Genomic DNA, 24,242 nt, shown 5'->3' with positions numbered 1-24,242 from the left:
TTACACAAAGGAGGAGAAGCCGGCGATCGGGGCCCGCGATCCTGGTGCTAGACTGCTGGGTGGCCTGTAGAGGGTGCTGTGTGCGCTGGGGGGGTTGGAGCTCTGCTGGGAGGGGGTGGGAGTCCGGCTACCTTTGGGCCTAAACAGGCTGCCTTGGCCCTGGGGCTGACCCTGGGGCTGACCCCCGGGCTGACCCTGCGGTTGACCCTGGGGTTGACCCTGGGGCTGGCCCTGGGCCTGCTGGGGCAGGGGGCTGGGTGAACTGATCTGGGGCGGCAGCGGAGGTAGAGGAGGCAGGGGGGGCGGGGCGCAGTGGTCCGGGTCGCCCGACTCGGACTCGGTGTAGCTGTAGGCCTGTGCCCGGGAGATGCCTTTCTGCTGGCGGCGCCACGAGTTGTAGTAGGTGGGGTCGCTGATGTAGTGGTTGACGAAGGAGTGGGTCTTCTGTCGGTTGGGGTCCACCTCGTACTCGCTGTCGCTGCCCTGTGGGAAACAGCAGAAGAAGAAGCATTGGTTTGTGGACTCGGAGCAAGGGGGAGATGCTGCAGTGTTTCCATGGAGAGCAGTTAGAAATGCTGAGGCTCTAAATGTAAATGAACATGAAGTTATTGAATTATTGTGAGCAGATTCATTAAGACAACAGTCGTCCCTGTCTGAGCAACACACACATGCACACGCACATTTACAACACGGCACAAAACATCACATGAGAACATGACATGGACGTCAGGAATGGTCAAAGCATGATTACGGGAGGAATGGCGTGTTACTGAAGCGTGCACTGGAAACCATCGACACAGGATGACACAGGTCAGTTTTTATCTTTCAGTCGCCGGACTTAACACACGTTCACGTTCTGAGTCTCACCACGTGTCGTACAGCACAGTGCACCACAAAAAAGTAAAACCTATCATGGGAATCTGAGGGAGAGGGTTGAACAGGGACCAGCGGTAGGAGCCGGTCGCCCGTCAGGCTACAGACATTCAAAGCAGGCAGCCACAGGAACCTCACCAAATGCAGTGGAAGTGTATGTAGGCCAACTGTCCCATATGAAAACACCAGCGCCTCCTATGGGTGAACAAAACAATGGGTTTTACAGTACATCACCATAACAGAGTGGTTAAAATGGCCCAGTCATGATGATGATGATAAAAAAAACATAAATATGTATACAGATATGTGTTTAAGATCCTTTTTTTGGCATTCCACGTGGATACTGCGATTTCTGAGATTTAGGAAAACACAGAATTAATTTGGATGAATTCACTCTGAGTAGGAAGAACATTTATTTCCTATAGGTTTTAAGTCACGTGCAAAGATGATGATAATAATTCTCGGCACATTCCCGTCACTGACCCTGCACCTCGCTGCCGGCCGGGTTGGAAACACTATTGTATTCACGTCAAGTAACATTCCATCTGCCAGACAGGACGCAACGTGATCACCCGACGCTCCGAGGGCATTGTTCACGGTCAACTAATTGCAATAAAAGCAAGCTGCCGATTGGGCGATGAGTCACCTGGGCCACGAAGAAGAAGAAGTGCACGGTCGACGGTGGCAGAGGCAGCTCAGAGATACGAGTGAGACAGTTGCTGAGATGAACCTGGTGATTGGGTTCTTTGTTCCTCATACGTTCCATCTTCTCATAAAGCAACTTGGCTTCTCCTGGCGTGAAGACTACGCTCCAGTTCTCAGAGCGTTTGCTTCATGGCACATATGTGACACATATGGCGGTGGTCTCCGATTTCCCTCTGACTCAACATGCTTCTCGTCTCCCGAAGCCGAACCCCCCCCCCCCCCCCCCCCCCACAAAGGCTTTTCTTTATTTCTTTAACATGTCAGCCGGGTTTATAAATGTCCAAACTGAAAAAATGCTTGGGTTGAATTAGAAAGGGGGAACAGTCGTGCTTTTTGATCCTCTCCTGATTCTAAACAAAGGAGAGTGACCCCCCCCACCACACACACACACATACACGTACACACACACACACAAGCACATCCCACCCCCTTCTCTCCCTCAAATTATCAAAGGCAGACATCCTGCACAACAACATTTACCCTCAACATCCTGAAATCAATTACGAAGAACCTACTTTCTTTTGAGATTTGTTTATACGCTGTTGTTCGACTCAATAAGGAAATCGGAGTTTGAGAAGCATCACCGGTTGTGTGTGTGTGTGTGTGTGCTTGTGTCTGTTTGTAATATTGTTTCCCGGTTGTAAACACTTGAGGCCAACTAGTGTTGAAAAGCATTCCAATCATGCCGGTGTGTTTAGCAACACAACAACACCACAACACGATCCATTCACATCGGACCGACAGGACACACTGAGCCACTTCAAGCGGTGTTACCTCACTCAGGAAGAATTAACACTGAACCGAGAGATGAAACACCGCTCTAATTGTGAGTATGTGAGTGTGTGTGTGTGTGTGAGGCAGTGACACAAATGAAGTGTTGACACAATGGATTGCGTCCTACTCCTGTGCTGTCGCTGCTTGGCCGTGAAATGTGAGCAACAGATGTTCCGAGGCTTCAAATGTTCCAGATACACCCCACGCTGCAATCTGCCCTCCTCTTGCTTTGGTTTCATCACCAGACTTAAACCGAAATATCTCAAGGATCCAACCGAGGAACCCCGAGTGGAGGGAGACACGGCAGGTGAAGTGGCTCCTTACTTAAAGTCATTACAAGCTAATTACTGGAGCAGCATTCTGTGAGAGAACCAGGCTTCGGGCTTGAAATGCACATCGCACCTCGGCCTCCAGGGAGCCAGCATGTTGTTTATGTGCGACAGACATATGCCAGCCTGCCAGTGTCAATTATTAAACATTTTTTCCGTCATTATGATGTTAAATTAAGCAGAGAAATCCATCTAATTAACTGGTGAAGCCTCTTGACAGTCGTTTATTTTGTCATTAGCATAACGCCGCCGCCCCGTGTTCCTGTTTACAGTCGCACACATCACAAGATAAAGAAACAATGCGAGCGACAATGAAAACAGGAGGGAAAATGGAGGCGCATCAAAATGACTGTTTAGAGATGAATTGGTCGTTATGAGGCAAATCGGCAGATGTTCTGTCTCAAGGAACTTTGACCTTTGACCTCGACATCTGCTGTCATCTTAGATGGCGTTTAAGATAAAAAAAATAAAATCTTTTCCACTTATGGTTAAATCAGTTTGATTAAGCTCCTTTAAAATGCACAGACTGTTCAAACGCCTTGTGAATAAATTTGAATTTCACTTTCCCGTGGTTTATATAACAGCACAAGACTGAGAGAGAAATCTTCTCGCTTGCAGCGCTACCCTCCCCCTCCCCCCCCCCAAAACACTGATGCATAACCCAATACCACAGAGTGGGTCAGTCCTTTGTCCTATGGTTATGGATTATTTAAAAAAGGAGGGGGTAGAAGGGTACAGGGGTGGGGGGGTTGTCTATGTCACTCTCATTGATGAAGTGAACACAGCAGGGGTTCCCGGGGGAGAGAGAGAGAGAATAACAGTGTATGTTGGATTGGATTGGAGGGGGGGTGGGAGTGGGATTAAAAAGTCCAGACATTCTCAGTAAACACACATTTGTTTGTTTTTAGATTCATTCCCCTGCGGATGATAAATAGGAGTGGGGGGGCGGTGTGTGTCTGGCTGCGTAGGGGGGGGTGCAGACCCCCTTAGCAACTCCACTCCCCCGCTGCAACCATAATGTACACATGTTGATCCATCAGAGCAGTGGTAATCAAAGGGATTCGGGCTTTTTGATCGTCTCGGGCCGGATGAATCACTTTTAAAAGAGACGGAAGCATATGTATATTTTCTGGGTTTTCTCCTTCAATGTCTCATCTGTCTGTAGTTTGAGTTTGAGTCGAGTTTTTTTCATCTTCCTTTTTTTTTTTTGCCGCCACCCTGAGTTCTACACAAGTCGTCAAACTAGGAGGTATAATATCTAATTTATTTGGCTGCATAATGCTCCTTTATTTTGGGATTATGACATCAGTCTGTCACGAGAGACAATCCAAACATCACAGACAATCCTCCGAGTTGAACCGCGGCCAAAAGAAGCAACAGCAGCCCAGACAGAGAGAGAGAGAGAGAGAGAGAGAGAGAGAGAGAGAGAGAGAGAGAGAGAGAGAGCGACAGAGAGACAGAGAGAGAGAGAGAGAGATGAACAAGGTGTTTATATGCACAGTAGTGTGAGAGAGAGAGAGACAGAGAGAGAGAGAGAGAGAGAGAGAGAGACAGAGAGAGAGAGGGAGAGAGAGAGAGAGAGCGATGAACAAGGTGTTTATATGCACAGTAGTGAGATAGAGAGAGACAGAGAGAGACAGAGAGAGAGAGAGAGAGAGAGATGAACAAGGTGTTTATATGCACAGTAGTGAGAGAGAGAGAGAGAGACAGAGAGAGAGAGCGAGAGAGAGATAGAGAGATGAACAAGGTGTTTATATGCACAGTAGTGAGTGAGTGAGTGAGAGAGAGAGAGAGGGAGAGAGAGAGAGAGAGAGAGAGAGAGAGAGAGAGAGAGAGAGATGAACAAGGTGTTTATTTGCACAGTAGTGAGAGAGAGAGAGAGAGAGAGAGAGAGAGAGAGAGAGAGAGAGAGAGAGAGAGAGAGAGAGAGAGAGATGGTTGAAGAAAGAAAAAAAGCATTTTTCATTTCTCTCCCACGGAATCAGAGCAGAGAAAAACCAGAATCTACAATCCACCTCTGACACAGATGTGATCCTCTGTCTTCGGCCCTAAATGAAACAAACACATCGTCACGGAGACAACCTTCGGACATTAAAAAAGCCTTCACACTAAAGGGGGGAAAAACACACGTCAATACCAGCCTCCACCTGCAGGGGAGTGGAGCAGTGACGGTGTTGCCAAAGTCAATGTTAGTTTCCTCCAAATCCTCTCTTGAGGAGCACAATAGTCGACTTCTACCTGCTGGCGGAGGCCCCGGGGATTAAAGAGGAGCGACGGCACAATGTCAGACTGATAGCTCCGAGTTATCCGCTCAATAAAAACTTCAAAGAACATTCCAGGATTTCTCCAAAGCACCGTTGGGCGCTGATACGGTGGCCTGTCAGGGGCATAACAGGCGGCACTTTGTGTTTTCTCATCCCATCAAAGCTCACGTCAGGCCCTTGGATGTGCAGCGTGGAAGGGCGACATCATGGGGGGGGGGGGGGGTGCACTGCATTAGGGCCGTGTTCGACAATGCACAAGTGCGAAAGGTAGATACGCCCGACAGCCGGTGACATGTCGAAATGCTTCATTTGAGGCGGTTGTTATCACGCCGCGAAAGGTCCTGTCCGTAGCGATTCATTGCAGAGAGATTTTCATTTGATCTGGAAATAGGATTTGGGTCTCGGATCAGTTCAGGTGGGGAGAGACGTCTGGCGGCGTGCGGCGTTCACACCAGGGACCACGGGTTTGATGTTCCCCCGAGAAAACATGGGGGGGGGGACTTCCCAGAGGTAAAGATTCCTACATGAAAGGAAAACACTGAAGGAAGAGAATTCAGGAGAACTTCCCGCCCCCGATGCTTCTTCATGTGACACGGGGGTCCCGCGAGATGGTTTCACCCAACCCAGCACAGAGCCGGAGGGGGGGGGCGGGAGGCGACGTAAACACAAAACAGAAACAACATCGAGGGAAGAAACACAGGAAAAAAGACATAAAACTTAAAATCAGACATCGTGGTGGGTGGCACGCAGACTGATCGATGGAGGGAAACAAGAGAGACACACAATTCATCAGTTACACTCACAGGGCAGAAGGAGTTTGACTCAGCACATAACAAACACAAGTGAGGGTTTTCTAGGAAAGGCTGTTATTTATCTGTCAGGCCTGATCATAAATTTACTTAATTATATAAAGATGGAAACGACATGACAGCTCACCAAAATAGTGAAGCCAAATCATCTCAACCGCCCCCTGGTGGCTGGCAGCAGTATGGGTCAACCTGATGTATGTTCAAGCATAGATTTATATATAAAGACTAGATGTCTCGTCCGCGTTGCCGGCCAACGGAGCCGGACGTCACCACATGGCGGCCATCTTGCTAGAGGCAGCTCGCTCACCCATAACATTGTGTTGTAGTGGTACTTACTTTTTAAATAACCATAACTTGCTCAATTTTCAACCGATTTTTAAACGATCTGGTTTGTTATAAACGTCAGAGATGTAGTTATGACACTGCATAAATTATAAATTTTTTTTAGAAAATAACATAATTATTCATAAGTATGCAGTGTCATATCTACATCTCTGACGTTAATAACAAACCAGACCGTTTCAAAATCGGTTGAAAATTGAGCAAGTTATGGTTATTTATCACTACCAACACAATGTTATGGGTGAGCGAGCAACCTCTGGCAAGATGGCCGCCATGTGGTGACGTCCGGCTCCGTCGAACGAGACATCTAGTCTTTATATATATCTATGTGTTCAAGTGCTAAGTTTTCTTGTACGTTTTGTTTTAATTAGTTATTCAGAATTGATGACCGTCCATCTTTATAGAGTCTATGACAGTGTCCTCTCATAACAACAGTATAAATTCTTTGCCAGTCACGATGCTAATGAGGGTAAAAAAAGCCGATACAGTGTCCTAGTAGAACTGAGTCTGACCTTACTTACAGACGATCCAGGAGGAAAGCTGGATAAGCTGCCTGGCGACTTCCCTGAGCTCAAAAGTAAATTCTGCACGGCTCTTCTGCCCTCGGCCTCTTACACGACAAGTGCTGTGGCTGAGCGCAGCGGCCGGGAGCTCAGGTGGATGTTTGCAGAGCAACATGGTCTAGAAGCTGCTTTGCCACCAGCGAGCAGAGTCATTTATCTCTCCTCTCTCCACTGTGGCCGTACCGCGCGACCTCCGCGGGTCGGATGCATTCAGGTGGATGACAAAGGGAAACCACGTGGACGGTATGGACGCACACAAAACACCGCACAGCTGACGATGCAAAGCTGAATTCCTGAGGAATTCAAGGTGATGGCTGTGTGCACACAGAGACGGTACAAACATTTACAGCAGACACACACAACGCAGACACACACACACCGTGGACAGTTTTACACACAGAGAGCGTACAGGGGAGTGTTGTCGCTGCTGCACCTGTGAGTCAGAGATTTCAGAAGGCTTCTCCGTCAGGCTGCTGCTCTCTGCAGGGATCAGGTCGTTGTACTTTGTGCTGACGTCTTCGTCCGAGTAGTTCAGACTGCCTGGACTGGGCCTGGGAGGAGACCTGGGGAGAGGACACAGGAGGTGAGAATAATTCACTTGGTTGTTCCATAGAAGCAATATTTGCATTTGCACTATTGCACACAATTGAACTATTGTTGTTCTATTTTTCTCTTGAGCTGTATATATATATATATTTAGATATATACATTTTATTTTCTATTTTAAATTTTTCATATTCTATTTTATTCTATTTTATACTATTTCTATTTTATTTTTTTGGTTGTAATTATTGAGCATTGCTAGAAGAGAGCCTGTGACTCAAGCTTTTCATTGCCAGCGACTGCTTAATGTTATTGTTGTGCATTTGATAATAAAAATCTGGAATCTTGAATCTTGAGAAGATGAGCTAATTTAACGGAAAATTCCAGTTTATTAGAACTTGTTTTCATAGTTTTTGCCATAGTTCCTATTGGTGATAATAACCAGGAGCTCTTCAGACGTGTGTCATGGCAACACCCGAGTATTTAAGCTTCAAATATCCTGGATGTCCCCCGAGAAACATGTGACGCCGAAACACATCATTTCAATCTTCAAATGATTCTTTCATATCACTCTGATAAACAAAGCGCATACTGTGCAGACACATAAGTAAAACTACTGTAGTGCAAACCTCCAACACCCAATCAGACTGTACACATCCAAGTCTTCAACCAAATCTGTAAAATTATGAAGCCTGTGGCAGAATCTTGTGGCCTGATCATACAATTTGAGACAGTTCCCACCAACATGTTGGTTCTGTGGACAAACGCTATCAGACGTGTTCCTGCCACATCAGACTGAGCTGAATCGATGTTGTCTCTTTCTCCTAAATCTCAGTAATCACCTCGCTGAGTACAATTTCTATCACAACAAACAGGATCGACGGCCAAATTTACCTCAATTGTCATGATTCTCTTTTTAAAAAACCCTCGGGCCGTGTTTCATCGAATTCAGATAAACGACAGTGAAGCAGATTGTGATTAAAGATAAACAGGTAACTGTGCAACAGCTCAGCTTCTATACCGCGGGAGACTGAGCAGCGGGCGCTTCCTCTCAGGTTCACACGTATCTCTGTCTGTGCGTGTGGGAGTGAGGCTTGATGAGAATCATGGGACACTCATGAGACGGCTGCCTGCTCTCAGTCTCCGCTGGAACGAATAATATCCCCGATTCACTCCTCACTGCGGGCTGTGGAATGCCAAACCACTGGGCCCTTGTGACTAAATTATAAATTGAACTGTTGCCGTGCTCAAGGGGTCATTACACAAATGTGCAGCCTGCAGGATTTTCCCTCCGCGGCAAATGTTATCCGAGCCAACGTGAGCGATGGCGAGGATTTAAACTGACAGTGGCGTGCTGCTGTGTCATTGAGGTGTAGGTTTTGAAGAGTGCAAGCGGTGGGACTGGGCGGCGAGGACGGGGTCGAGGAGACGTGTGGAGTGAGAAGTGAAAGCTGAGAGGAGGAAGGAATGAGGAAAACACGAGGGGAGACTATAACAGGAATTACCAGGGAGAGAAAAAAACAATTCCTAAAATGGCGCGTTCTTTCGAGGGGTTTTCTCTGAGTAAATATGAGAGTGGGAAAAAAAAAAACGAAATTTCTCTCTCAGCCTTTAAGCTCCTTCGTTCTTTCCAGTGTCCGCGCTCCCGCTAAACAAACACCCATGTGTTTCTGCTGATTGGTGCTGGTTTGGCCGAGACTACCGGGACATGCTGACTCCTGTTGACTCTCCAGGCCGCGGTGTCGGAGCACACGCAGCCCGGAGCACATCCAAACCACATTCGCATAAGTATTTTTTCCGAATAAACATATTGTGAAGGCATCTCAGAAATGTTGCGGGTAAAATTCGAGCAATGTTCATGAGGGACAAAATGGACAAAACTCCACAGGGAAATCACAAAACCAAGCTGTAATTCAATTACCCACCGATGAGTTATATTAAAGCAGATTAGAGCTAATTAATTTGAGTGGTACGTGCACAACAGAGAGACACTTAAATGCAAGCGACACATGTTCTTATTCCAGCTCATTTGAGTGATATCTCTCGAGTCTTTGCAAGCTCTGTGCAATGATCCGAGTTCTGTTGTCAAGTTTCGACGACTAAAGAAGACTCAAAAATCCTTAGAGTGCAGAAATTCCCAGGAGTTCTTTCCACCGCAGCCTTTAAACGACATGAATTCGTCAGCGGTTCTCCGAGCGAGTCGCTCTCACGACACCGGCAAACAGAGAGCACACGAGAGGAGACGCCGCCGTGAATTGTTATAACCACGGAGGAAGCTCGGCCCACTTTCAGACGTTCTCCTTGACCCTCTCGTGCGCCGTCAATATCGAGTGAGGTGTAAATTATTTATCAGCTCTCGCACTCGCAGCGAGAAGAGTCCACTTAATCCTCTCACAGCAAAACCCAGTCAGCGGCGTGTCGGGTAAGAAACGAGCCACGGGGTGAAATCAGATCTGCCCCCGTTCTTTACTCATTATCAAGCTCTCCTCCCGCTGCCGCTGCCTGTAGGGACTCATTAACATGTCTGAAGTGTTCAAGAGCTTTGTCACTCAAGAGTGTTTAAAACCATGTTAATCTACGCCGAGTTACCTCACCGAGACCCTTTTAAAATGCAAACTAGTGTGTCAGAGTAGGTTTGGAAAACATCTGAAAGAGGAAGATACAAAGCCACACACAGGAGCGATGCTGTTAATCCTTCCCTCTGTATCGCACCAGCGTTTTAAACATTGATCTCCAGCAGGAGCCTCGGGCCCCAAACACATTTGCGCCCATGTGATTGATTCCAAGAAGAAGTGTATGTGTTCTCAGAGGCCAAGTTCAGACCTGGTTTTAGAAATATATCCCGAGGACAGTTCTAAATTCGTAATTTCACACTATTAGAATGCATCCAGCATGCATCTGCAGTAACTGCCCGGGACGGGATCTCACTTCCTCGCTCGATATGCAAAAAGATGAGAGAATTCCCCAGGATCCTGCAAAGTTTTGACTCATTTGGATTCAAAAGTTAATCAACATGTGGCAGTTTATATTGTGTATGGATAATATAATGTCTAAAAACCCGGTAGTAGGTCTTTCAGTGTGGCCCAGGACCCAGCAGTTACCTTCACACTAATGGAACCTGAAGCGTCCCAGACCACCTCCCAATGTGGTCTGAGTGACGGGAGGGATGCAGGTGCAGTATCCTCCAGTTCTCAATCAGGCTCCACCCCCCCTGCTTCTCCAAATATGGTTACTTCTGGTTTCCAAAAACCAAGATGGCGGTGGACAAAACACAAGGCAGCATCATCTACTCCAGCAGCACAAGAACACTTTCATACTGACACTGAGACCATCACTGTATTCTGTATCATAGGGTCAGACCCATTCATGTATCTGTAATATGTTGTCCCTATGTTTCTGTGATTTATGTATGTATGTCAGTGAGGTGTATAAGTGTATATATGTATAAGCTACTGGATGACCTACATTTCCCACGGGATTAATAAAGTATCCATCTATCTATCAAAACAACAGCTCACAAACCAGGGGTTGACATCACAGCGAGCTGCAGCATGTGTTAGTATCATGATCTGTGCTTCATGTGAAGCGTTACCATTGTACTTCTTTAAGCCATTTGCTTTACTGGGCTAAAAAAGGCATATTGACAGTTTAAATAGTGACTGATTAAGTTTTCGCTCACAGAAAGTGAACTCCAGCGATCCGATTCCCTCCCGTGCACGTCGGCTCTCGTGTTAAACTCTGAGCAAACGATCTCCACATGGAGTAAATCTCCATCCCAAATCAACCCGTACACTGCATTAGCTGTCTGACACAGCTCTGAATTACAATGACCACAGTGGGATTACGAGTGTGTTTGATTTGGGATCCCGGTACCAGGCCGAGGACTCCATCCTGTCCGTGGTGTTCTGAGACCAGGAGATCAAGATGCAGCGTTAATCTATGATCGGTGGCTCAGGTGTTGGGAATCTGAGCTCCAGCGCTGCAGGCTGAGTTGAAAGAGCGGATTCCGAAAGTACATCTGGACATTCTTTCACTCCCAGCACCTTCTCCTCCTCCATACACCCCTTCAAGCTGGAGACATAATGGGAAGCTGCCCTGGAAGCTCCTCAAAGACCCAGACCTGCTTTGATCCGTCCTCAAGGTCACACTCACATGCACAGATGCAGACACACAAACAAACGGATCATATCCTGGCACACAAATCCCGACTGAACTCAGTAGAGCACACGCCTCAACAACAGTCCCTTCGTGAAACCACAATTAAAATCGAGATTTAGTCCCGTGAACATCTCTGACTTGTTTCATCAAGATCCAGGAATTCTTCCCTGAGAAATAAACAAGCAAAAAACGCCTAATCTCCTAATGTTAAACACAGTGATGAAAGATTCCTGGATCCCTAACAAAATGTAATGGCTTCTTCCTTAACCCGCATCTCATCTTTCCACCAAGTGTCATGGTGATCCGTCAAGCAGCTTTTGCGTAATCCTGCAAAACAGACAAGCAAACACAAGAAAACACAACCTGCTCGGTGGAGGTAACACTGCTCTCTTCATAACACGCACACCCACACAGAGAGAGGAGGATCATTCCTTTCAGGGAGACATCAGAGTGCACCTGTCACACATCCACCGCAGAAGGATACGATATCCATATGAAATACAGTCGCTGCTGACAAACCTTTCAACTGTCTTCAACAACACGACCGCAGCTGTCCCCGAAATCCACAGCTCAGCCACAGAAACAGCTTCTAATAAAGCAAAGCGAGTCGAGTCTGATCTGAAATTGGACGTGTCCCTGCAGCGCCCCCGAGCACAGGTGCCGGTAAACAAGGCCGCGGTCTCAGCGTCTCCTACGGCTACGGATTCACCGAAATGCAGACGCTCATTAAAAGAAAATCTGCCGTGAGTCTGTTTATCCGCTGCTTTTTTTTAAAATAGCAGGAAGAGTGGACTCGATTCCTTTTTGTCTGCAGGAGGAGGATGTTTTTCTTTTCTTTCCGAGATAGCTGAGAATATTTTTAGGGGCAAGAGGACGAGTTTCCATGGATAATTCAACTCTTTCACCACACGGACATTTAATTTAGACTTTTTAAAAAATCCGTCTGCACTTTCTGCACAGTCAGTGGGCGGAGCTCTGACCTGGTGTAGACGCCGTTCTTCCGGCAGAAGGAGTTCTTCACGGAGAGCCGGCGGTTGTTGAGCTCCAGAGCTGGGAAGCGTCCCTCGTCCAGGCTGACCATGTCTCCGTGGGTCAGCGCGTTGCAGTTGGAGTTGTTTCCTGGACAAACGTAGAGAGACACTGTGTGACCACAGGCCGGAGGGACACACGGGTTAGTGCGTGGATGAGTGGAAGTGAGCGCTGACACAGGCAGTGAGCGAGTTAGTCAACACAAACGGATGGAGAATAGACAAATGAATAAATTGTAATGTAATCCTTTAAATAATAATAATCATTAGACTTTTAAAAGGTCAAACTAGTCCGAATATCCTGCAAGAACTTTATGGTTTAAAGCAGTTGTTTATCATTTGGAGAAATATGTTTCTTTGCTCACAAAATATGTAGCTTGATGCTGCCGCTGGTTAGCTTAGCTTAGCATAATCACTGTAAACAGGGGGTCCAGCTAGCCTGGGGTGTTTATTATTGAGTCTTAAGCTATGAACTCTATTCCTTATCTTCGTTAGCATCTTAGCACCTCTTCTTCCTCTCATGAGATATCGTATTATTTTGTTATGAGTCATCAAAACGCCCACTTGCTCACTGTGCTTTATTCCAGACATCTTCCTTCTGTTTTCTCACATGAGCTCACTGGGAGATTTTACTTTACTGGAAAATGTCAGGAGCACCTGTTATTCACACACGCCCCCCCCCTCCTTACCAGTCTTTGAGTAAACCAGGTGCTGCCCGTAGCTTTATTTCAACAGACAGATGAGATAATGGTATCGACATTTCTCAAAATGTTGCATTTAATTCTGACTCAAGTCTCAACCCTAACAGCTTTGTTTAGATTATTGGTAAAAATGATCTCACTTTATGAAAAATCATAGAAATGCACGTACAAAAACACAATGATAAACAAGTGTAAACACTGTTGGTGGATCACATGTGTAAATGGTGCAGAGCTTTCCATGCAGCAGGTTAAGGTTTGCAGAGAACAGTGTGCGTGCCATGTTACAGGTTATAAGATCTCTCGGTGATCCTGAGAGTTTCTGGGGTCCCGGACCTCCGTGGCTGCTGCCGGGCTACTCGAGGTCAATGGGTGGTTATGCAAATACCCAGAAAAAATAAAAACCACTGCTGGGTAGGTTCAGTGGCCCGGGCCAGGATTCCTGGAGGGGGGGGGGATATGGAGGCTTTGAGAGCGTCTTTGTGTTGGAGTGAGAAGGAACCTCTTGTTTTTTTCTGTCAGTCAGAAAGATGGGCAGTGACCCGCAGGGACCCCTCCCCCCCTCCCTCCCTTCCCTTCCCCTGCCTGGCAGCTGAACAGCTATTACAGAAGTGCTGAGCAAAGGGAAATACCCGCTGATGTCAGAGCTGCACTGAATGGACAAGTATGCCCCCCCCGCTCCCGCTTCCCGCTCGGACTCTTTCTTCTCCTGCCACTCGCTCAATAATTAGTTTTATTCAGAATCAGAATAAACCCCTACTCAAAAAAACAGCTCAAGTTCACTTCTCCTGTATTTAATAACTGCAAATAACCAAAGTGTCTTTTTTAAAGTGTTTCTCTTTTATAAGAAAAAATAAACTCTTCAGATTCTTGGCCCTGTCTGGTATTAGTTTAAATCATGAGGTAGAATCCTTCTGTGATTGTTAATAGCTCCATTTAATTGTGAAATTGTGTGCAACTCACCGGATTCAGACTTCTTGGCGTACTTCTTGCTCTGGCCCCTGATGATGAGGATGAAGACCAGCAGCAGGATGAAGATGAGCCCCACCAGCGCCACCACCACCAGGAACCACCACTCCTCGTAGAACGGCGCCACTTTCTGGGCTGGGACAACAAAACAAACAAGGAGAGGATTTTTCAATTTGCTGTTTGTCGAAAAACATCTGCTCGTGTTTCTGTGATGTCTGAATCGAGAGAATATTCCCAAAGCTCACCGGATATAGATGGGGAGGGCAGACTTGGAGCGCCGTAGCCGTAGTCGTTCACTCCGATCACCCGGAAGTCGTAACTGACCCCTTGCTTCAGGACGTCCATGTTGAATGTGTGCAGCGTCGCCTCCTTGGGGATGTCCTTGATTAAGATATCCCACAATCCCTCATCTGGGAATCGTAATTCAGGGTCAGAGGAATATACGGAAGTCGCAAAAACATTTAAACAATGCCATTACATCTTTATTAACAGGTTGTTTGTTGGATGCAAGGCGCCGGTCTGCTTGGCAGCTCCCAGGGGTAATTCATAATTCCCACAAATATAACACAATCCATCAATTTCACTGCTCCCGTAAAATTTACAGGCACCAAATCTACATCATAAATAGTGGCGTGGCCATATTTCAAACTAAGCAATGTTAGATGGCTTCCTGCTCGCTTTGGAACTCCTGTCTGAGGCCATTTATTACACATCGCAGCTTGTAAAACATCAACGCGAGTTTGACTCTTTTAATGGGGCGAGGCAAACATAAACAAGCGGCACAGTTCATCAGTCATGTTGTTGAACTCTGGCAAAAGTTAGAAAAGCTGATGTAATTTGATCCGAGGACAAAAACAAGTCATCAATTTAAACGAGACTGCCGAGAGTTACGACGCTTGGCATATGCATCGGAGGAGATGAGGGGGAATGGATGTGTGGAGCCGGTTTAACCATATTCAATGTCCCCTGGAGTTATTAAATATCACCAAACAATCCTGACTAATGCTCCTTAAATATAGAACTAAGTACCTCCCTTTCAGTTTTCACCCAAAAGTCCTGGAACACATCCTCCCCTGTGAGCCGCCTGCCCATCCATCTCCCTCTTAACCCTGCCAGAGGGCGTCAATCACAACTGAAACCGGCTGAAACCGGATGCCAATATGCTCGACTGCAACACCTCGATCAATAACCCGTTAAAAAGCCAGGGACGCAGACACTGAGGCAGCAGATGTGGACACCAAAGCATCTAAAGGCCTATTTATGATCGTGGATATTCGGAAAACGGAGAGAAGCCTTCTGTCACTGCTCTTTGTTAATTTTCTCGGCATATGTGCGGAAAATGGGCATTATCATAGAAAGTCATGGGGGGGCAGGTTAGCCAATAGTTCAAGCGATACCATCATAAGAAATGAGGAAGATTGTATTTAATAGCTTCACAGACCACACTGGTTAAGGAAATGGCGAGTTTCGCTTTTCCTTCAGGAGGTACGTGATCACAAACTTCTCCACGCAACTCTAGACTCTGTGCTGCCCTCTAGTGGATGTATTGCTTAACAACTTTCCAACCATGCCAACAACCATGACGGACGGTAGCATTGTTTGAAACGGACGTATCTACAAATGTATGATTGTGATCGCCTTGACGAGGCACGCACCTGAAGGTCTGGCCTCGATGACGTAGCGTGAGATGGGAGAGCGTCCCGGGTCGCCGCTGGTCCAGTGGATGGTCAGAGCTGAACCATAGCGTGTGATGAAGGGCTCTCCAGGCGGCCCAGGGGCTCCTGAGGGAAGAATAATCAATGCCTTAATAACCCCTTGTTGACGATTGTTGCAAATTCGCCTTAAACCCCATCCCGGTATTTATCCCACTAATGCCTGATGGTGCAAATACTACACATACCATGAAGGTATTGGAAGTACTCTGCAGCCATCTAGTGGTCGGAGTGGAAAATACATACTAGCCCCTTGGTACTGTGCAGCAAAGTTATTTTGAGATATTAAGCTGTATTTGAAATACTGTGTTGATGTAACAGCAATGATTGTACAGAAACATATGTTGTTATTCAATTTCAAGCAAAAGCAGCATCAATATAATAATCTACATACCAGAGACTGGAAAATTTGTTAAATTACGGTTATACCCTATTATGCCTAATGTCGCTAATTTGCCTCACACCTAAATTGTATATCGATGGTATATGCTATATTGAAATGAACAATCTCCACCTAATTTAGCATCTGTATGACAGCCAAAAACACAAATAATATTTTTTTTATATAATTGGAAATTAATTCAGGCAATAAGGGGTTACGTAAAGCATTTAAAACAAGTAATTAAAGATATTTCTAGTGCCGCTACCTTCTCCGGGGCCCGTGGTGATGTTGGCCTCCACCTCCGGCCCGTAGATGAAGGTCTTGGCCCGGATGCGGAAGTTGTACGTGATGCCATCGGCCAGATCCCTGAGCTTCAACCAGAGGGGTCCGCTGCCCTTCACATCCACCGTCACTGTCTTACTGACGCCTGGGGGGGAGGGGGAGTGAAGACAGTCGGCACAGGCCACTGAAGACTCTGGACAAACACAGCACATTTAGAGCAGGTGTGACACGGGCCGGGGCAATGTGGGAACACACACACAGACACACACACACACACACACACACAAACACAGACACACAGTAATGGGATTAGTAGAGGGAAACATGTTTGCATTTTGTAGACACGTACTATTTGCGATGACAGTAGAAGACGTGTAAGTTTGCGATGACATATGAGCCGTTTAGGTCAAGGTGATAAATGCACACCACAAGATTTCAAATTGATCTAAACAAGTCAAATCCTGCACTAACATTCATTTATCATCTTTATAGATCTTGTAGTGTGCATGGAGCTTTTTTTAATAGAAGCAAGCAGCCGATTTAAGCAGAGTTGTTATTGTTGAGGAGGAGCTCACCATCCACAGGTGTGCAGGGCTCGTAGATCAGCCGGTAGCCCTCGATGATGCCGTTAGGGAAGGTCGGGTCGCCCCAGGACACGTTGACCGAGGTGGTGGTCAGCTCACTGAAGTGAATGAAGCTGGGAGCACTGGGAGCTGGAGGACACAGAGGTCAAAGGTCAGTAAAGTAGGTTAAGGGGAGCTGGAGGTTATCCAGGATTTGACAAAGAAGTCGACCGAACCCAACACCCATGTATAATTTAAACTTTCTTTTCCTGAACCCGGCCTGTTATCGGTCATTGAGGAAATAAGTCCAAACATCTGTACCACACATCTGTGCTGCTGATTTTATTTCTTATTTTTACAGCAGATGTATATTTCTCTGTTTAGCAAACTTGAAAGGAGTATTACTTTCCTCCTCAGCAGAGTCTGTAGCGTTCTCACTCAGTGATATTGTCTGAGATCGGTTGAGAGCAGATTGAACTGCCTTGATTAGTAGTCCAGGCAAAGTAGCCCATTTTGGAGCCAAAAATAGAAGTAATTGTAAAAGAATTTTTTTCAGCATAGATTATTTCTATGAGGTGTCCAGAACAACATACTAAAAGTCCTAAGAAATCCTAGTTGAGGAAATATGTTTGATTCTCATCAATGTGTGCCAATAAGGCCCGGCAACAATACACCCCAAAAAGACTATTTTTTTCCTTTACTCCTATCAAAATGAAACTTTACACAATGAAAGTAGCCATGAAACGTAACATTTTTTGTATTACAAGTTTCTTTGAAAATGAATTTATGTATGTATTTGTAATACATATGAATGGTGTTTGCCTATGCAAATTAGGACATATTCAATAAGTGTGGAGCTCATGTGCTTGTCAAATTCATTTCAAAAGAAACTTAAGTCATACAAAAAATGTTACGTTTCATGGTTACTTTCATTGTGAAAAGTTTTATTTTGATTGGAGTAAAGGAAAAAAATAGTCTTTTTGGGGTGTATTGTTGCCGGGCCTTATTGGCACACATTGATGAGAATTAAACATATTTCCTCAACTAGGATTTCTTAGGACTTTTAGTATGTTGTTCTGGACACCTCATAGAAATGATCTATGCTGAAAAAAATTCTTTTACAATTAGTCGGTCGTAAAACGCTACTTTGCCTGGACTATAGGTCAACGCCACAGTTTCTCTACGCTGCATATACAGGTTCAAAGGCTAAGCGGCACATAAAAAATACTATCTGACCCAGGTCATTCTATAATTCACGATCACAATGGGCCGCTCTCAGCCTCCGGGGCCGATTCCACTTGACTGAGCTGGTGACTCCGCTGGGCTCAGAACACTGTTTGCCCTGTTGTGTTTAAACTTGTCGAGCAGGAGTTGAGACGCTCGCACAAGACAATGTCTCTTTGTTTCCTCAAAAAGATGGGACGGCTGTTTCCATAGTGTCCCCACTCCCCTCCTCCCCCTTTCTGCTTGTCATCTGCCTCCTCCTCCTCCTCCTCCTCCTCCTCCTCTCACGTCTCTCTGACCCGCGAGGGAAACCGAGACTCTGCAAACACTTTCCTTGTCTTGCTTCTTACTCGTCTGAGGTGAAGAGCAAACTTGCACCAGAAAGAAAGAAAGAAAGAAAGAAAGAAAGAAAGATCAATGCATAATGCAAGCGTTGGATTGGAGGTGTGTCCAGACGGAGCACGACTCGAGACAGAGCGCTTGCTCACTGAATTTTGATGCCGTCTACTTTTCAGGCAAAGCAGGAGATTCAGCGAGCGGGTTCAGAGTGGGTTTGCTGATTAGGAACTTATGCTCAGTGTGTGGTTGCGCTAACAGCGTTTGGCACGCCGACAGCAACGATTAGCATCATCCCCAAAGTCTCTCTTCATGGTCGACTCATCCACTTTGAGAGAAAACTCTCCAAACTAACATCAGCACAGAAATATGACAAATGAACGAACACGGCTGATGTGCTCTGATTGATCTGCTTCAGTCGCCTAATTTGTTCTTTAGCTTGTCGTGTTCTTCTCAGTGCCTCTGTCGTGTATTCGAGTAAATTATTTTAGCGTTTGTTTAAATAGAATGACAGGCTGATATTTATGATGCTTATTTTTGTGACTCTCAGACATTCTCAGAGAGTCCTTCAGTTGTTTATTCAAGTAGGTATTTCCTTCTTTGGAAGGACCTTTGACCTAGGGAATAACCTCTGACCAGCAAATGGATGGAGGTGAAGGGAAGATCCTTGACCATTGTATTTTCATCTTCATGTACAAAACACGTCCTTATTAGGAGGCCTTAGGTGAGATGACATGTTACCCGAAACTTCACCATTTGGCCTGGGTGATTTCTCCGAGTTCTAGAGCTCGTCTTGACCTGTACTACTTTGTACTACCCTTTCCTTCACCATCAACTTCTACAACAACACAGCGACCTCCCGGCTACCCAGAATACACTTCACCTCTCCATCATCTGTACATTCACAACTATCTACCTGCTTGCTGAGTGCGTCCCCTGGTCGGCGCGCTGCGGGGTCCGTCCCCGGCTGCATTGAAGGGGGCTACGCTGATCATGTAGGTGGTGTAGCCCGTCAGGTTCTTCAGCTTCACTCCTCCCTCGGGCATGAACAGCGTCCGCAGCCGCTCCGTCTCATTCTTGCGCTGGAACTCCCAGAAGTAAACCTGCGTGGGATCACAGACGCATAACTAAACATCAACGTGTGTCCACAGACGCTGCTGCTGCTGCTTTTATGAAAACCCCAGTCCCGTTTCAAACTCCCTCAAGGGGGAGCGCAATTTCTTTTCATTCCCCATAAATGTTTTTCCTGAGCAACAGAGGAACCATTTCATTGAGAGCCCCTGTGGAAAACAGCGTTAGCTCAAGCAGCAGAAATGTGCATTTAATGGTGATTACCATCAAATGCACGCGCTCTCCTGTGAACCACAAACACATTCAAATATTCATACAGCGATAAAAGCAGAGCACAATATTCTTGCTTATTAAGAAGTGAGTGTATAAAACGTGTTTCTCCTGGGCCCAATTAGACATTTGGAAATGTTTGTTGGAGATTTAAATGAAAGCTGTTGCTGGGACCTTGTAGCCTTGGATGTCTCCGTTCTGTGCGTCCACAGGGGGGGGGTCCCACGTCACGTCCAGCTGGGTGGCGGTCGCCGATTGGATGGCCACATTCTGGGGGGGGGCTGTGGGTACTGTCAACACACACGCACACAGATAACGTCACGACTTGAAGTAAAATAAAACCTTCACAGAAAAAGCTCTGGGATCTAAGAAGGACAAATTGCTTCTAAGATCTTAGCCTGAGATAATATAAACCCTGCAGGTTGCCAATAGCAACAGCTGTATGGAAACGACTCATCCTCTTGACAGGAAGTGTACATACCTGCTTCTCCCACAAACACCTCCTGGGGGGGGCTGGTTGGCCCCTCGCCCACGGCGTTGTATACACTCATGCGTATCTCATAGCGCTTGTGTTTACTCAACTCTGCAGAGGGAAACAAAAAGGGACGCAAAGTTAGAAACTAAGTTTTTACAGCAAATAATGGATTGTACTTTTTAAACCTTTTTATTTTCACAACTTTCCTCCAGGAAGAACAAACACTCAGAGAAGCTGTTTTCAGAGTGAAACTGAAAGAAAGACGAGTCTGGACATTTTCTGGAGTTTGCTTATCACATCTAAAGAGGTTAGATGTGTTCACAGCAACAGGAACGTGTTTTTGTTTTGAGCACAATGTTGTCGACAGTTCAGTTCACGTCCTAAAGCAGAATAACACTTGACAAGCTAAGGAGCAGCTTCAGCCACAGACTCATTCAACCCCCCCCCGCTGCTCTAAGGAACGATACAGGAAATCGTTCCTCCCAACCGCAATAAGACTGTTCAACTCATCTACCTCTGTCAGAGCCACCATCAAAGAACTGCACTAAACCTGTCTCCTTGCACTGTGAACCTGTACAACACTCCGCTCCATATACACTTACTTCACATCATATGTGATATGTGTTAATATAAACCATATTGATATTATATATCATTTTATACAATAATATTGTCTTTTGCACACTCTGTCTACATATTCTTACACTCATAGTATATTATATTATCTATTATATAGTCAAATACTTATATTTATACCTCTACTATATATCATATCATACTCTCTGTATATTCTTTGTATATATAAGTCTATATACACATATTTATACATGTGTACTTGTTATTATTATTATTATTATTATTATTATATTTACTTATTATTATATATACTGTTGCTGCCATTATTACTATATACTGCTATTATATTGGTATAATTACTATCATATATAAATATATATTATGTTATATTATATACTATATATACTGTACTACTTTTATATACTGTCTAACAATAACTTTACCATCATAACATCAGTACTATTACCATCATCTTGCCACTGCACCTTATCTACCTATTTACCTTGTGTTTCTGTTTTTATTCTTTCTACCTCAATATTTTTTATTCTACTGTATTGTATTTTATTGTATTCAAATATACCGGCTGCTATGACGACTTAATTTCCCTTCGGGGATGAATAAAGTAATCTATCTATCTATCTATCTATCTATCTATCTATCTATCTATCTATCTATCTATCTATCTATCTATCTATCTATCTATCTATCTATCTATCTATCTATCTATCTATCTATCTATCTATCTATCTATCTATCTATCTATCTATCTATCTATCTATCTATATCTATCTATCTATCTATCTATCTATCTATCTATCTATCTATCTATCTATCTATCTATCTATCTATCTATCTATCTATCTATCTATCTATCTATCTATCTATCTATCTAAGAGTCGTAAACAAGGACGTGGACGCTGCTGCAGGAAAGTGAACACTGAGTTTCTACTGCAGGGGCAAAGCTTTGGGGGATTTCTACTCCAAATATGCAAGGACATCGCAATCATGTGGCCGTAGACTGAGTTCGGTATGTACAGCCATCTGCTTTTGTCGTGCTCATCCAAATAAGCAGATCTGTGCGAACCAAGGAGGGCGCAGGGTGAGGAAGGCTCGTTAAGTCAGTGTCCAAGAATGTGTGTGTACAAAGTGCCTCCCTCCATCGGCCTCGGGAGGAGTGTTTGTACCGAGTGGAAGTGAAGACATGCAGCCAAATGTCTCCGTGCTCCGTACGCTGCCTTTCCCCCCCCCCCGCATCATTATCCAAAGCTGCACAGTGCTCGAGACATATGGTGAAATACAAAGAAAGAAAGTTTTCTTAAAAGCTAATTAGTCTGTGTGTGTGTGTGTGTGTGAGAGAGAGAGAGAGATAACAACACTTACTGTCCAACTCGTACTGGATCAGGGTTGAATCACTCAGATTCCGGATGCTGTAGGGAGCTGCGGTGGAGAGGTAAAGATAGAAAGCAATAAAAACTAAGAAAAAGCAGTGGACACAGTGTTCTCATATGTTCATTGTCGAGAAGGGCATCGCTGCTGTCGACAAAACCCACATAATCCCAGTGACGGCAGCTCTGAGCGAGCCCCTGAATGACTCCACGATTGTTAAATTACAGGTTAAGTTGCTCAGCGCTGTTCAAACACAGAGACTCCTGAGTCAACGTAATAATCGCCGGCTGCTGATAGCTGCTGATCACACACCGGGAGGCTTCCGATCCAGCAGGGGAAGATTTCTGGATACAGAATAAAGGCCTTTTGTGAAGGTTTATTATCCTCTGACGGGAATAAACTCATATAGCGCACATTTCAAATGAAATCCAGATACTGACAGTGGTTCCTAGATGTAAATGTGAGCAGTGGAGATGTTCCTCACCGGTAAGCTCCGCCCAGCTGGACATGCTGCTGATGGCGTGGACTGAGTAACTCCTCAGCCGGTCGTAGAGCAGCTCACGATAGCGAATCCGGAAGCCGAGTAGGATCCCGTTGATCTTCTCCTCAGAGGGGCGCTGTGACGGGGGGGGGAAGAGTCACAGGAAGTAGTTAGAGGTCAAATAACCAATGTCGTGTTTCCACATCTCTCCGTTTGTTACAGAAGTTGAAACTACTGGATCGTTTACCACAAAACTTGTAAATAATATAATAATTCATGGGTCCCGATGATAGAAATCATTTAGGGAACTGATACGAGTGTTAAATTTGATATCCCCTCTTCTGAGTGATGATGGAGTTCAGTCTTGCTTCTATCAGATGAGATCTCTTATCTTTCCTCTGATTTGGAGAATGTCATCCTTCCTTTATCTCATCTCCTTTTTTCACCATTACAATTCCATGTATTCAGGCTTGAGCCAAAAAAGCCCTTTCACGTCTTCTGCTTGTACAGAAGTTCACAAAGAGACCAGATAACATCGGCCCGATCTCAGCCTCACTTCACTGGTCACCATTTATTTTTAAGAATTGATTTTACTGATTACTTTTAAAAGACTTCATGGCTTATTGCCCAGCTACGTTTCTGAATGGATCCTCTCCTTATGGAGGCGGTCTCATTCAGATCAGCGACCAGAGATCTGCTGGTTATGAACTCTGGAACCCACCGCCTAGAATCAGAGGCTTCCAGAATCAGTGACTTTTAAAATATTTGTATTAAAGGTTATTGCAATCGTGGCTTATTTGTTTTTCATTATTAAGTGTGTTTCTTTAGGATCAGGTTGTTATTCCTGATACAGATTTTATCGAGTTTATTGTTTTCATCCTGGTTCACACTTGTAAAGCACTTTGTTTAGAAAAGAGCTATACAAATAATGATAATAATATTATTATCATTATTTTTATGTAGATCCCTGTAGAGCTGATCTCCAGTAACAGCCTCTTAACACAGCATGTGACCCTTAACGAGGTCTTACGCTGTAAATGTTTCACCTTAACAGACTTTTTACTGTTGTGTGTCTTCGTTGTAAAGCTGCACTTCATTACCCCAGTGTGTCTCCTAATGTGTCATCACTGAAGAGACTTACTGTAAGTGAAACAAAAATAAACAGAGCTCCAGCGAGAGTGAGCTCATCCTCAGGTGAGTAACAAAGAGAAATCCCCCCCCAGGTGGAACATGAGAGAGGGGGAGGAGAGGCCCCGGGGGGGAGGAGGAGGACAGAGAGAGAAAGAGAGAGAGAGAGAGAGAGAGAGAACAAGCATCTCTCTATCCTTGTAAACTCTACAAGTGTTCTCCATAAAAGTGAAGCTGTGGTTTGGAGCCTCCTGTTTGCCTCTTTACGACCCGTTAATTCAGGTGAGCGTGTGGGAGAGCG

The 24,242-nt window shown here is 45.2% G+C and overlaps 1 protein-coding gene across 1 annotated transcript in view; it reads right to left on the bottom strand.

The window, feature by feature from the left end:
• sdk2b (sidekick cell adhesion molecule 2b) overlaps positions 1–24,242 on the bottom strand; it is an 87,537-nt gene continuing 63,295 nt past the window's right edge. Inside the window, exons 32-45 of the mRNA XM_061094568.1 lie at positions 22,817–22,949; positions 22,327–22,383; positions 20,377–20,478; positions 20,070–20,185; positions 19,471–19,657; positions 17,007–17,144; positions 16,415–16,576; positions 15,711–15,836; positions 14,301–14,465; positions 14,050–14,190; positions 12,341–12,479; positions 7,093–7,222; positions 238–483; positions 1–177 (exon numbers count right to left, since the gene is read on the bottom strand). Coding sequence (XP_060950551.1) covers positions 1–177; positions 238–483; positions 7,093–7,222; positions 12,341–12,479; positions 14,050–14,190; positions 14,301–14,465; positions 15,711–15,836; positions 16,415–16,576; positions 17,007–17,144; positions 19,471–19,657; positions 20,070–20,185; positions 20,377–20,478; positions 22,327–22,383; positions 22,817–22,949 — 2,019 coding nt within the window. The remainder of the gene's footprint in view (positions 178–237; positions 484–7,092; positions 7,223–12,340; positions 12,480–14,049; positions 14,191–14,300; positions 14,466–15,710; positions 15,837–16,414; positions 16,577–17,006; positions 17,145–19,470; positions 19,658–20,069; positions 20,186–20,376; positions 20,479–22,326; positions 22,384–22,816; positions 22,950–24,242) is intronic.

The sequence above is a fragment of the Limanda limanda genome, chromosome 21 (assembly GCF_963576545.1).
Source record: "Limanda limanda chromosome 21, fLimLim1.1, whole genome shotgun sequence".
In the NCBI taxonomy this organism is placed as follows: domain Eukaryota; kingdom Metazoa; phylum Chordata; class Actinopteri; order Pleuronectiformes; family Pleuronectidae; genus Limanda; species Limanda limanda.
The sequence above is the reverse complement of the archived record's forward strand: the minus strand, read 5'-3'. Positions and strand labels throughout refer to the sequence as shown.